This window comes from Grosmannia clavigera, assembly GCF_000143105.1.
Source record: "Grosmannia clavigera kw1407 unplaced genomic scaffold GCSC_140, whole genome shotgun sequence".
Taxonomy (NCBI): Eukaryota; Fungi; Ascomycota; class Sordariomycetes; order Ophiostomatales; family Ophiostomataceae; genus Leptographium; species Leptographium clavigerum.
In genome coordinates, this window is record NW_014040801.1 from 3,666,634 (window position 1) to 3,679,565 (window position 12,932).

Below are 12,932 nucleotides of genomic sequence, written 5' to 3' on the forward strand. Positions count from 1 at the left end.
CGCGACATTCCTTTTTTCTGCCACGGCTGGCGATTGGCAACTTTCCCGTAACGATCTATCCGACACGATACCCGACAACCTGCAACTCCCAACGGCACTACGGTTCATATTGGACAACAAGTCGGCGCTCGATTTTGGTACGCGCCGTGACATTGGAGAACCATCACCCCTCCAGTTGAGACAGAGGGACGCGCCAGGAAGCAGCAAAAGACGGCGACGACGACGACGACGACTACGACGACGGCTCCAGCGACAGGGGCAAAGCCGGAGACGAGACGAGCCCAAGCCAGGCTCGCCGCGACCACGAGGGAAAGAAAAGGCGGTGGACCCGAGAGATTCTGCGGTGTCAGCTTCAGGCGCAAGCAGACGGAATTTACTAGCGGAGGGCGGGGGCCTACAAAAGAGCTCAGCCGGCTTCCCGACGCGTTTTTCCCTCTCGGGCAGGCAACAGGGGGGAAAGAGACCGAAATCGACGGCGAGAGCGAAAGCGAGGGGCATTTCTGGAGAGGCTCGGCATCGAAACCTGAAATCTTGTTTCACCACCCGCTCAATGTCCTAGCCGACGAGAGATCAGCTCCAACACGTGCCATCCATGACGACTCTCATTCAGACCCGGATACCGCTGCAGGATTTGAGCATGACCAACCAGTCCGATCGACGCTACAGCAAACGTCTGGCCGGTACGTCAGAGGAGCTATGGTGCATGGTTGTCGTAGTGCTAACTAGTGTATCTTTTGCAGCCACTGCTGTATACGATGAACAGGATGGTGATTTCCACTTCACCCGGGGCTCCAAGAAGGTCAAGACGTCGGCCGAGCCAGAGCCGGTGCCGGCAACGACGACTACGACGAGCAGGCCCAAGAAGGGCACGGCCAACGGGCGTACAAGCATCAGCAACAGCAGCAAGCTTCACAACACGATGGGCCGCAGACGAGCGTCCCCAGCACCGCCATCCCCAGTTCCGGAAACGCCGGCGATCGCTTCTCTCAGCGCCGCCACGGGCACGACAGCAAAGCCGACGACGGCAAGGCGGCCAGGGCGGCCAAAGGGCAGCGCGACAGCAGCGGCAAAGACAGCGGCCGTGCAGCGGCAAAAGCAGCAGCAGCGGCAGACGAGGAGCGGAGAGCAGCGTCAACGCGGACGAGCACGCGGAAAGCACGTGTGTCCGTAGAGAAGACGGTCGAAGTCGAGGCAGAGCCAGCGCGCAAAGGGCGAGGGCGAAGACCACGTGGCAGCAGCGGGGGTATCGCAGCAGCAGCAACGCCGTCAGGACCAGTAACTTCAGCTCGATCGAGGAGAGTGGCAGCTGCAGTCGACGAGGAAGGCGACGAGGACGATGACGTGGCCGTGGTTGATGGCGACGACGAAGACGACGACAACACGGCGGCGGCAGAGTCGCGGCAGATAGCGCTGCCATTCAGCGACACGCCGATCATCAACCGCAACAAGGAGCTGCGACGACAAGCAGGCGGCCAGCGACGTAGCAGCGTGGGAATGCGCGGGCGACGGGCAAGCTCGCTAATCGACAACGGGCACAGCGCGCTGCCGCACCGGGCTGTCGACACGGCCGAGTTTTACAAGCACATCGAGGCGGACCAGGTGGAGCCACGACGCATGCGGCAGCTGCTGGTGTGGTGCGGCGAGCGGGCGCTGTCGGAGAAGCCGCCACATGGATCAGCAAACGCGAGCGCGATCTTGGGAGGTGAGTTTGCGTGAGGTTTGGGATTTGGGATTTGATTCGGGTTCTACGGATGCTGACTCATCCAGCGCGGGCGATACAGGACCAACTGCTCAAGGACTTTGGCAGCCGGGCGGAGTTCTCCAACTGGTTTGAGCGAGACCACATGCCAGAAGAGCTAGCCAAGGAGCGGAAGAAGACAGTGGTGCTGAAGCCGAACCCGCGGAACATTGAGCACGAAGAGAAGATTGCCGAGCTGGAAGCACGGATAAAGAGGTGCGTTTCGGAGATGGACAATAACTGGCGATGCCCACTAACACGGCACAGATTGAAAGAAGAGAAGAAACGGTGGCTCGCACTGGCAAAACCACTGCCAGAACTGCCGCCGCTGTATGGTGCAAGCGAAGATGCAGAGAGAAGGCCGCCAGCACCAGACGCGACGTTGCTCGATCCGGAAGAAGCCAAGATGCTGGAGGCCGTGATACCGGTCGCAGGATCAGCATCAGTACCAGCAGCAACACCAGCACAAGGCACATTACAGCAACCACGGCCACAACTGCAGCCACCTCCAGGGCTGTCGTCGGCAGCCGCATTCCGGGCGCAGCTGCTGGCGCGACTGCAGAGGTTGCAGACGACAGCGCCCTTCCAGATCGACCATCTGGCGTACGGGGTGCATGTGTTGGACCAGCGAGTGGCAGTGGCTGGCCAGGAAGCGGACCGGCTGCTGCGGTTGAGCGCGGCGCGGCTTAAAGAGCGCGAGGACCGCGAAAAGGCAGCCGTGGGCACCAAGGCACTGCCGATGATGGAGGTATTGCGCAGTCTCGGCCGGATCTTGCCAGACGACCAGGGTGGAGGCAGCGGGGGTGGCAGCTGAGAAAGGGGAGGGGGGAGCTGTTTAGAGAGGGATCAGCCAGAAGCTGTCTTGAGCCCTCTTCCTTTTTTGTCTATACACCCTTTTTTGTCTTTGTATTCTCCATAACGAGCAGCATGACGGTTCTTGGCGGGCCTGGTTTTTGTTATTTTCCTGTTCTATAGCCGAAACGGTCGAGGAGAGGCTCCCGTGCTTTGATCCATTTCTCTCTGTCCGGCATCGTGTGTCCTCGTCTCGATGCTCTCGCGCTCAGGTTCTGTCAAAGTGCGACAGCGGCGGCATAAAGGCCATGCCCTTTTTCTTGGCCGCAGCCGCGGTGGCGGCAACGACGACGGGCTCCGACTGGACGACGTCGCGGGCGACAGGGGCGCCATCGGCAGACCGTTCGCGCACATGCTGGCGCAACAGGCGGAGGATCTCGCTAGTCTGCCAGCGAGCGGGCACAGGACGATAGGCCGGCCGGAACGTGCCGACGGTCTGTGCCCACTCGTGTTCGGGGCGCGGCGTGACGTTGTCGCCGGCAGCCTCACGAACCAGCCGGGCAGCTTCAGCAGCCTCGCCCTCGTCCTGCGTGACCCAGTAGTAGATGTCCCAGTCGTTCTCGTCCAGGAAGCGGTCGTATTCGTCCAGCTGGGCGGCTGTCATGGAGCCGAGATGCTGGGCGGCAAAGGTCGAGAGGAGGAGGTCGGACTCGAGCGTGCCACGCTTGCGAGACTGGTCTGGGGGGGTTAGTAGAGAGAGAGAGAGAGAGAGAGAGAGAGAGAAAGGAAGAAAGAAAGAAGAAAGAATGAAGAAAGAAAGAAAAAAGAAAAGAAGGAAGAATGAAAGATAGAAAACCCACATAACAATCGCGCCCGCTTCGTGGTCGGGTCTTCGCCCACTCGTCGCAGCGGCTCCACGCGGAACGACGCTCCCGGCAGCTCGCCCAGCTGCAGCTCGTGGTCCACCAGCACGTCCAGAGGTCCCGCCTGTGCGGCCGGCGGCGCACTGCTCCGGTCGCTGCCATCCGACGAAGCAAACCGCACGGCCGCAGCGACGGGATTTCGCCGGCAGCAGCAGCCGGCAGCCGTCAGCGAGGACCGTAGCGCCTGGCGCGCAGGACGGGCAAGACGCAGGACGACCATGGTGTATGGGCGAGTGTGTGTGGGCGGATGGTTGTGTGTAGGAGAACGTTTGACTGCTCCATCGCTGTCTTCCTGTACTAATGAATGGAAATGGATTACCAATTTTCGGCCGTGTTTTCGCGGCTGTACCGCCTGTATTGCCGGCTTAGTCCGCCTCCTATAACGTCAGCTCTGCGCTCTTGCCTCTCCAAGCCAACGGCAGGTCACGTGTGTGCGCCTGGTCTTTTCTGTTCGCGGTTTTGCATCAGGCCTCGTGTCATTTGTATATAGTATAGTCTGTACTCCGTATACACTGTGGAAGAAAGAAAAAGCAGTGCCCTTGTCAGGCAAGGCCCAGCCAGCCTCGCCCGTCCGTGTCTCGCATGTCTTCCGTGTGCCCAGTCGTCTCTGCCGTGTTTGTTGTCATGCCGCCTCGGCCGCTCTGGCGAGACGCTTCCTTTTGTTTTTGCTTGTGCTTCGAAAGAGGAAAAGTACCGGCGCCCTTGGCCCTAGATCAGATGCTTGGAGCGGAAGTAGGCGCGCAGGTACATGATCTGCCAGCCCCAGAGGCCGATCAGCAGAAAGGTGGTGCCGAAGCCAAAGTACTTGACGCGCGTGTTGGTGCTCTCGTTGGTGTCGCGCAGCCGCTGCTCGCGCACGCGCAGGTAGTCCATCTCGTCGACGATCTCGCTGAGCATCTCCTCGATGCGCCGCAGCTCCGTCTCGACCGGCTTGAGCTTCTCCGTCGCCTGGATGGCCGCCCAGTCCTTGGCGTCGGCGCCAATGTCCACGTCGAGCTCCACCCGGCGGTACCCGTCGTTGTTGCTCCGGTCTGTCGCCGTCAGTCTCTGTGTTTGCCCGGTCTTGACCCAGAGGACCCCTCCACTCACGGTTCAGAATGTTCTCAAAACAGACGTCAAAGGCTGCGTCCGCGTGCGACGTGAAGACGGTGCGCTGCTCGCCGGCAATGTCCTTGGCTCGGCCGTACTCGTTGCCTACGGCGTCTTTGATCTGCAGCTGTTAGGACACTGGAAGAGAAGGAAAAGGAGAGAGGAAAGGGAAGGACTAAAGGAGAACAGAACACGGAACACAGATCACGGAACACAGAAAGCAAAACCAAACAGAGAGCTCGCCACACGTACATGCATGTTCACCACCATGCCGTCGCCCCGGTGGCCGTCCAGCGTCGCCGTCACCACCACCAGCGTGTCCTTGGCCACAAAGTTGCGGATACATCGCGCATGGCCGTTGGTCGGGTGCAGGTCCAGCTTGAGCGCCTCGCTGGCGGCTGCGAACAGCACAAGCCCTGCAAGGCCCTGTCGCAGCAGTTGTGGCATCATCATGGCGGAGAGCGAGGAGAGAGAAGATCGAACGTAGAGGGCGGTCAAAAGAGCACGTTGCTGTTGCGGAATACCAACAGAGGAAAAAGAGGCTACGCTGTCGCGTTCCCAGGCCTAATTAGTGCGTGTCCACTGCTGCTCTGCCGCCCGTCGGCTCTAGACTCCCTGCAACGCGTCCACGTGACGGTCATCGCGCTCTGATTACATAACGCATTAGGCCAAAGGGCTTTTTTTCCAACTGCGACGCCAATCGTCCATCGTCCACTTCCGTCCTGTTCTCTCCGTGAACCTCAACGCGCCCTCCGCCCTCTCACGCCCCACGCATCGTACGGCCAGGCTTCGCTGCGAAGCCCACCCGCGCTCAAGATGCCCAAGTGTAAGCTGCGCCCTTCTTTGTCCCGCCCGTCCTGCTCTGCACGCCGCCTGCTAACGCGCCGCTTCTCTCCTGCTGCAGTCTTCTGTACGTCGTTTCTGCTCGCAAACAAACCCTCACTATCTCCCTCCCATCTGATTCTAACCCTGCCCTCCGCTTCCCTTCAGGCGACTACTGCGATGTCTACCTCACGCACGACTCCATGAGCGTGCGCAAGGCCCACAACAGCGGCCGCAACCATCTCCGAAACGTCGTCGACTACTACCAACGTAAGTCTTCCCTCGTCTTTTCTTTCTCACAGCCTCGACTCGGCACAGCTAATCGCCCACCTCCCAGAGATCGGCCATGAAAAAGCCCAGTCTGTGATCGACTCCATCACCTCTTCCTACGCCGCTGAGGGCCAGGCCCACGCCAACCCCATGCTTCCCCAGAATCAGCCTGGCTATGCAGCTGCTCAGGCCCGATTTGGTGGTGGCGGTGGCTTCGGTGGCCGTCCGCCTTTTATGCACAACGCTGCTGGCTTCGGTGGTGGTGCCCCTAACAGAGGCCCGCCAGGTGCCCCCGGTGCTGCCGCCTCAGGTCCGGTCCATCTCGGCTCCGGCTCCGGCGCCCTGCCTGGCTTTGCTGGTGCCGGTGTGCCACCACCTCCGCTGCCCTTTAACTTTCCCGGTGGAATTCCTCCTCCTTTGCTGCCTGGCTTCCCTGGCAGCGCCGGACTGCCTCCCCCGCCTGGTGGCGCCTTCATGGGTTCGTCTTCACTCTCTCTCTCTCCTATGACTCCTTTCTTGGACCATTCTTCCCTCCGGCTAACAAATTTGTTCATCCAGTCCCCGGATCGGCTCGCGGCCTCCCCATTCCTCCTCCTCTGTTCCCCGGTGGCCCCAATGGAGCTCCTGGTGCTTCACCCGTCCAGGGCATGCCACCTTTCCCCTTTCCGCCTCCCATCCCCGGCCAGGGCTCGTCTTCTGCTGCTGGCCCCGGAGGCATGCCGCTGCCTGGCTTTCCAGGCTTCCCCGGCATGCCGCCTACTGGTCCCGGCGGACAGCAGGGCTTTCCTCCCTTCCCGCCACCATTCATGGTTCCGGGTGGCCCCGGCATGCCGCCGTCTCTGCAGAGCGGAGAAAATCGGTGATCGTGTGGACGCGATACTCTCCGTCTTTCCGTCTTGCGCATCTTTCCTATACCGCCTATTTGTTTTCTATCTTGCCTTCTTCCTCGTTCCTCTTACCAGCAGCTTGCTTACGACTAGCCAAAAGCCGCATGTGTATATCTATGTCTTCAGAGTCTAGGTTGGGTATGGCGTTTTGGGGTCGGCATGGCATACAAAATATAATCAACGCTAATGTCGTAAGCCAGACTTTTTCTCCTCGCTCATATCCATGCGTGATGACGCTTGAGTCCTTGTAGTTCGTAGATGGTATCAGACGTTACAGCACGCTATATATACTCATAAGGCAAGCCAGATACATAAAACTCGTCGGACGTTGCTCTTCAGAAAAGAACTCCAGGCCCAGTTGTCTGGACGATATCCGCTTGCCATGTATCATCAAGTGTCGTGAAATGTATCATGGGAGGTGCCTGAAAGGGAGACCAAACAAGCAAATCCGTGCAAACAGACTAAAGAGAAAAGAAAAAGATCAAGGAAATCGACAAGATAGAAATAACAAACAAATAGCAAGTATAAACGGTTCGTAACTCGTGAGGAGGTGTGTATCTGTCTGGACACCACGGTCCTCCTCCTGGGCATAAAAAACGTTGCGGACGTGAAAAGTATACATATATTGACAGGTTCAAAACAGGCATCAAATCATCAAGCCGTAGTCTCACGAGTTCATCTGAGCTTGTGTAAAGGCGTCCCGGTAGTTTGAGCGCCGGATCACCTCACCAACACCATCTCGCACCTCTTGCGGTCCGCTGATCTTCTGCCGCAATTCGTTGCTCCGTTTTTCACGACGCCGTTCGCTAATCCGCCGAGGGATCGACTGCAGCCCACGCTCACCCGCCTTGTCGCTGATAAAGGGAAATGTTGTGTGTCTGTTGCTGGCGCTGTCGCCTGTCGCATCCCTCTGAGGATCAGTCGTCCTCCTCTTCAGAAACGACGGCGTCCTCCAGAACCCAACCTGTTGCCGGGGAGCCGTCTGTGGTCGTTCGGCCTCTCGCATCCCGGTCTGGCCTGCAGCATCGTCGCTGGCCCGATGCCTCACTACACGCAAGTTCCCGCTGGGAGTGCGCCGGACTGTTCGGCGATCGGGCCACTCGTCGCTTGTGGCCGGATACGAGTCGTACATGTCATCGAGTGGCAGAATCGCAAACGTCCTCTTCATCCGTGAGCTAAGGCTCCTCCGGGGTTCATGTGGACGGTTGTCAATCGGCGGGTACCGATAGTACTCGTCGTCATCGTCTTCGTCGTCATCATCACGCACGAAATCTCCATCGTCCCCCATGTAAAACGACATCGGTCTCCAGAACGGATGCAGCTTGCCCTCGTCGGCCGGCTCAGAGTCCGGACCGACGCCTCTGCGTCGGCTGACAGAGCCGGATCGTCTGTGCCCCGAACCACCCCTGCGGCTGCTTCTTGTCAATGAGAGCGTGCGCCCGATGAGCCCTGTAGTCCGGCTGGCTGACGGGCCGTACTCTGCGCGGCGACCGCGGCTCAGAACACGCCTGAGAACTGTTGAAACGTTGTTTTTCGGTCTGTCCTCAAACTCGTCCGCAAAAAAGTTGCCCATCTGCGCCTTCTTATCTGGAGCCGGAGTCAATCCTGACGGCGTCGCAGGAATAAAGTTGATTGCTGGGGGAGCAGGTGGCGCCCGAGGGTTTCTCAGAGGCGAGTCGACATCATCCATCGAGAAGATCGGGTGGGGAGTCGCGAGGCCATCATCTGCCACCAGACTACGTCTAGGCGTCTTAATGTCGGGTCTGAGCGACGTGCGACCTAGCCGGCCAGATCGGCCACTGGACCCTACCGAGGGCGCGGAAGATACTTCGTCCTTCGACCTGCTGCTGCTGCTCGAGTCCGTCGCGCGATCCGGTTGTGTCTCAGATGAGCATTCAGACGGTCGGGTTGAATGGTCTACCATGAGGATGGACGTGTTCTGGTGCGCAAAAATGCTTACCGCCATGGCCTCGGATAGTTCAGCATGGGAATGGTGTGATGTGGCAGTGTCGACTGAAGCAAACGAGAACGGCGTGTTTTGTGGAGAGAGATGCATGTTGGGATCAAACTGCGCTCGAAAGTCGTGATGCCCATCATAACCATTCTCGCGCTCGTGCGTGTCCGTCTTCAGTGCCGGCACAGTCGCCAAGTTGACTTTAGGGATCAGAACGCGGGCAGTTTCTCGAACAGGGCCCCGGTTCATAGCTTTCCTCGGCTCCTTAGTCTCGAACACAGAATCATCGCTTGTTTTCGCCGACGCATCCTCCCGTGATAGCCGGGACAAAACCGACGGAAGTTCTGCCTCTCGTGCTTTGAGCTTGGACTGTAAGAGCTCCGCATGCGCCTTCACGCTTTCGGAGGTCAGCGATCCACTCCTCGAAGCATTCCGGCTCGTAGGAGCAGACAGGGACGACGTTCGTCTCGGCACGATAGGAGGGTAATCCAAGGTGCGCTGGTCTCCAGGCGCCGATCCATCCGAGTCTGAGTAAGCACGACCCCTCCGGCTGATACCCGAGGGTTCCCTTCCTCTAGAACCAGAGATCTGGGACAAGGGAACGGAACACACACTTTGGCTCCTCTTTGACCGTCGGCTGCTGGTCGAACGTAATGACGGCTCTCGACTGGTCGACTTTGTGGACGACCGCCGGTCAGGCACAACAATCACGGGAATGCCGCCCGCCTTCAGTATTTCACGCCTTGCACTCCTGCTTGACACACTAGGGACAGTGCTGGTAGACAGTATGCTATCCTGTCTTCTGACGTCGTGTTGGGCGCCGTTGCGGCGCCGTTGTTGCTGCTGCTGCTTGCCCCCATCGTCGAGCAAAGACGGGGGCGCCGAACTTGTAGGAGACAAATCGGAGACGGAGTCACGAAGGGCGACCTGCTTCTTCACATGACGCAGCGTTTTCCGGCGCTGCAATGGCGCGTCGACCAGGTACGCTTCAATCACGGTGGATGCGGTGGACTTGGAGGATATGGTTGAGACCCGGCGGTTCTCGCTGCTCGAAGACGGCATTTGCGCAGTTATTGTTGCGGCAGAAGCCAACGGCTGCTCTTCCTTCGTGGACCGTCTTGGCTGTTCACCGTTTTCCTTCGGCGGGGGAAAGGTGAGAATTCTTTGTGGGAGGGACATGGATCGGACAGCCAGCGCGGCTTTTGTTGGAAGCGCCGTGGTGTCCTTGATCACCTCGTCCCTGTGACTGACAATAACGTTTTGACGCGGGCCACGGCACTTCCGAGCGACGACAACATTCCGATCAAGGTTGCCATCCCATTCCTGAACTACCTCGTCATTTACTGTAGCGACCCACTCGCCATCAAAACTGACAAAGTCTCGTTTGGTCTGGAGCGTCAGACTCCCCTCAGGACTAGACTCTAAGCCAAGGCCCAATCCTACGGCAAGTGGCTGCCTTGTTTTAGTCATTGTGGCGTTTTGGGCAGCTCCTGTCGGGGCCGTTTCGTTGGCCGTCATTCCGGCCATGACAGCATCATCAACTTCAGTTGCAACAACGATACGCCGAACAGTGCTTTCCGACGTCCTGACCGAGGAGGGCACATTGTGCCGCAGGGTTGACCGACCATCGCTATCATCCTCTTCTTCCGACGATGGATTTTCAGGAGCAGTCTCGAACGACTCGGATTGAGAATCATTTGTGCCCTTGGAGAATCCACGTTCTCGAACGACAGTCCGCATGGCCAGGCCTTTCGGACGGCTTTCTGGCCCAACAATGCTGGGAGGAGTGACGTCCGGCGTCGGGGGACTCATCTGCTTTGTTGGCGTGATCGGTGGCGGCGGCTTGATTTGGACATTTTCGGAGCTGCGTTCGAGACTCTGTACACACGTGGCATTGGACGGCAGGATCGAGTAGCTCGATGACGAATTCCGCGAATGCGCAGGAGGTGTAGGAGGCAAGTCGGGGCCGTTTCCTAGTTCCTTGTGCCGTTTCGCAGCATGGGAACCGAGATGGTGCGCGTCGACATCGGAGAGAGCGCCGTTGACAGCAGACATCGTAGCAGCAGACGATGCCATAGGACGAGGACCGCGGAGGCCAGCGTAGGAAGCATCTTTCCTTGGGTGCGGGAGCACCTTGTGTTTCTTGAACAGCAGCTGGTGGTTTCCTGCAGCTGCCTGTAATGCCGGTGGTGGCTCTAGATCGACAGTCGGCCCTCGCCGGGGAGTTGGCGAAGGCATATTCTCTGAGGTAGCCGACATAGCACGTCAAAGCAGACAACGTGTTGTGTTGGAGTCGAAGTAATTCGACAGCTATGGTCCGTCCTCCCCTATGCGTGAATCGATAGCACCGTGAGGACCATCCTGCAGCGCATGGTGAAAGGACGAAGGGCTATGGGTGAGGCAGGCGAGGCGAGATGAGGCGAAACAAGGCGAGGCGTGAAAGAATATAGCGTTGTAGCCCAGGCGGGACTTGGTCTGCTGGAGGTGAACAGCAGGCAGGAGAACAAAGGCCAGGGCTAACGCAGGCACCACAGAAATTAAATGGGGACTGTCTGATCCAGAGGACGAGATGGCACCCCAGCCAGGAGGGACAAAGGCTGATCCAAGGACGAGGCAAAAGAAAGAGCGTCGGGGTACAGATGCGCAGTACGAAGTAGGTGCATGAAAGAGATCGGGTGGGAGAAAGAAAGCAGGAAACCAGGCGCAGCAACACGAAGCAGGTGGTATCAGGACAACGGCTGTGCGACTATGCTGCCCTTTCCGACTTCTCTTCTGCTTGTTTGTCGCTTATTCGATAGGAAGCACGAAAGCGGACCGTCCGAGCAGCACAAAGTCCCCAACAAGGAAAAAAGGGTCACCGCCCGTAGCAGAGCTGCCTGTCTCCGTTGGTTGAGGCGTCGTCTCGTGTAGTCTGACCGCAGGGTAAAATCCTTTCCGTCGACGAGTTGGCGCCTTGATACGCCAATCACAGAGTTGTCAGGGTCAAAAATCCAGTAAGCAGGGCTGTCGCATTCCAGCACATGGCTCGAGGACGACTACGACGTAGGGGAGAAGTGGCTGGCAACGAGATCGGGGGAGTCGATACGAAGTAAGTGGAGAGTGGGGGAAGAGAGAGAGAGCGCACGATATCCGGATTATGGGAAAAGAGTCGGGGGCTGGAACGGCGGGCTAGCAAACCCACGAGGGAAACAACGGCTCAACAATGTGAATGGATTAAGATGTACTCCGTATTAGCAGTCGGCACGCTGGGAACAGTGGCAACAGCGTGCTGTGTTCTGTAAGAATTACGCGCTGACAGGGAAGGAGAGGGCAGGTCCTCAGAAGGTCAGGCCAAGTCGCCCAAGTCGGCCATCTCCTTCCTCCAGTCTGTCATTGGCCCCGCTCACGGGCTTCTGCTGCATTAGCGGCCCTGCCTCCTTCTACGCAAACAGTCCCACTAAGTTGGCATGTCCGGGTGGTTGCCCTTCCTGCCACCCGAATTACCGGTTTCTCTGCCATGTGAGTACGGAGTACTCAGTATCTGTTTTTTTTGTCAATACCTTTCAGCACGGGGTAACGGGCTGCAACAGGTCCGAGAACACCTCCTTGCTCGCGTTGCTTTTTCTACATTCCACATACTCTTAGTCAGCTCTCGTGGCTGCAGAGATATCCATCCACATGCAGATTTCAGCTTTGTCCGACCCCGTGGCAGTGCATATATAGTAGGGGAAGAAAGAAAAAGTACGCAATATACTACAGGGGCCGAGGCGGTAATCCGGGCTCATTGCTCCTATTATAGCGCACTGCTAACGGAAGTAGCCCAACGCGTCTATGTGCACCAACGGTCACGAGCAGATGTGAGCAGTCTCCCTACCTTTCCTGCTCTTGGATTCGTGCGTCCTTTACGGGCTTCGTATGGAACTTCTGCGTATGCAGAGTCTGCAGAACGGTTCGAGGATGGCTCCACAGAGGGGGCAAAGAGGTGCAGCCTTGAGAGACCAGCCTTCCTGCATGTCTGATTGGCCAGCCTATGCATTCTGCTGCAGGACGGAGTGGGTGTGCAGGCCAATCTCAAGCATGGGCCGCGTCCGTCACTGTTCCTCGAGGGGTCCAAGGTCTCCCCCCACTGCCGTATTTCCTGCTTTGACGAGTGTCCTCTGGTGGTTCTGGCAAAGAGGCTCGTACGAGTATCGCCGGTAGAGCCGTCCGCCGCGCCCCGAACGCCCGACCCCCCCTTTCGGTAACTTTTCTAGGGGCAAGACGAAACACGATGGCGAGATGAACAAAGACGACGCGCGATCTGTCATAGCCAGGCATTGATCAAGAGTTTGGAGCCAGCAGGTCACCGGGACCGTAGCCGTACACTTCCACGATCTTCGTCTCTACAAACACTCTACCAGTGCTCGTGTGTCTCTCAAAGATATTGTAAATTGTTGCAAAGACTCGGCCATGGCCGACAGGGAGGTTTGTGGCTGTGG

General features: G+C 58.3%; 5 protein-coding genes across 5 annotated transcripts; 2 read left to right on the forward strand and 3 right to left on the reverse strand.

The window, feature by feature from the left end:
* Nucleotides 1–592: 592 nt before the first annotated feature.
* CMQ_671 (mis12-mtw1 family protein) lies at nt 593–2,552 on the forward strand (the record flags this gene model as incomplete). Its single annotated transcript, XM_014317750.1, has 5 exons — nt 593–680; nt 741–958; nt 1,405–1,702; nt 1,768–1,954; nt 2,006–2,552. 5 exons carry the CDS (start codon nt 593–595, stop codon nt 2,550–2,552), a joined length of 1,338 nt encoding a protein of 445 aa, XP_014173225.1.
* A 246-nt stretch (nt 2,553–2,798) lies between these two features.
* Nucleotides 2,799–3,673, reverse strand: CMQ_1238 (tpr repeat protein; the record flags this gene model as incomplete). The annotated part of the gene is made up of 2 exons (XM_014318317.1): nt 2,799–3,268; nt 3,391–3,673. 2 exons carry the CDS (start codon nt 3,671–3,673, stop codon nt 2,799–2,801), a joined length of 753 nt encoding a protein of 250 aa, XP_014173792.1.
* Nucleotides 3,674–4,161: 488 nt separating this feature from the next.
* Nucleotides 4,162–4,995, reverse strand: CMQ_955 (endosomal cargo receptor; the record flags this gene model as incomplete). Its single annotated transcript, XM_014318034.1, has 3 exons — nt 4,162–4,484; nt 4,543–4,663; nt 4,795–4,995. The coding sequence occupies 3 exons, from the start codon at nt 4,993–4,995 to the stop codon at nt 4,162–4,164; spliced, it is 645 nt and encodes a 214-aa protein (XP_014173509.1).
* Nucleotides 4,996–5,358: 363 nt separating this feature from the next.
* On the forward strand, nt 5,359–6,497 carry CMQ_1118 (u1 small nuclear ribonucleoprotein; the record flags this gene model as incomplete). The annotated part of the gene is made up of 4 exons (XM_014318197.1): nt 5,359–5,368; nt 5,533–5,634; nt 5,702–6,112; nt 6,193–6,497. The coding sequence occupies 4 exons, from the start codon at nt 5,359–5,361 to the stop codon at nt 6,495–6,497; spliced, it is 828 nt and encodes a 275-aa protein (XP_014173672.1).
* A 691-nt stretch (nt 6,498–7,188) lies between these two features.
* CMQ_1114 (uncharacterized protein) lies at nt 7,189–10,713 on the reverse strand (the record flags this gene model as incomplete). Its single annotated transcript, XM_014318193.1, has 1 exon — nt 7,189–10,713. The coding sequence occupies one exon, from the start codon at nt 10,711–10,713 to the stop codon at nt 7,189–7,191; it is 3,525 nt and encodes a 1,174-aa protein (XP_014173668.1).
* Between the last annotated feature and the right edge of the window lie 2,219 nt (nt 10,714–12,932).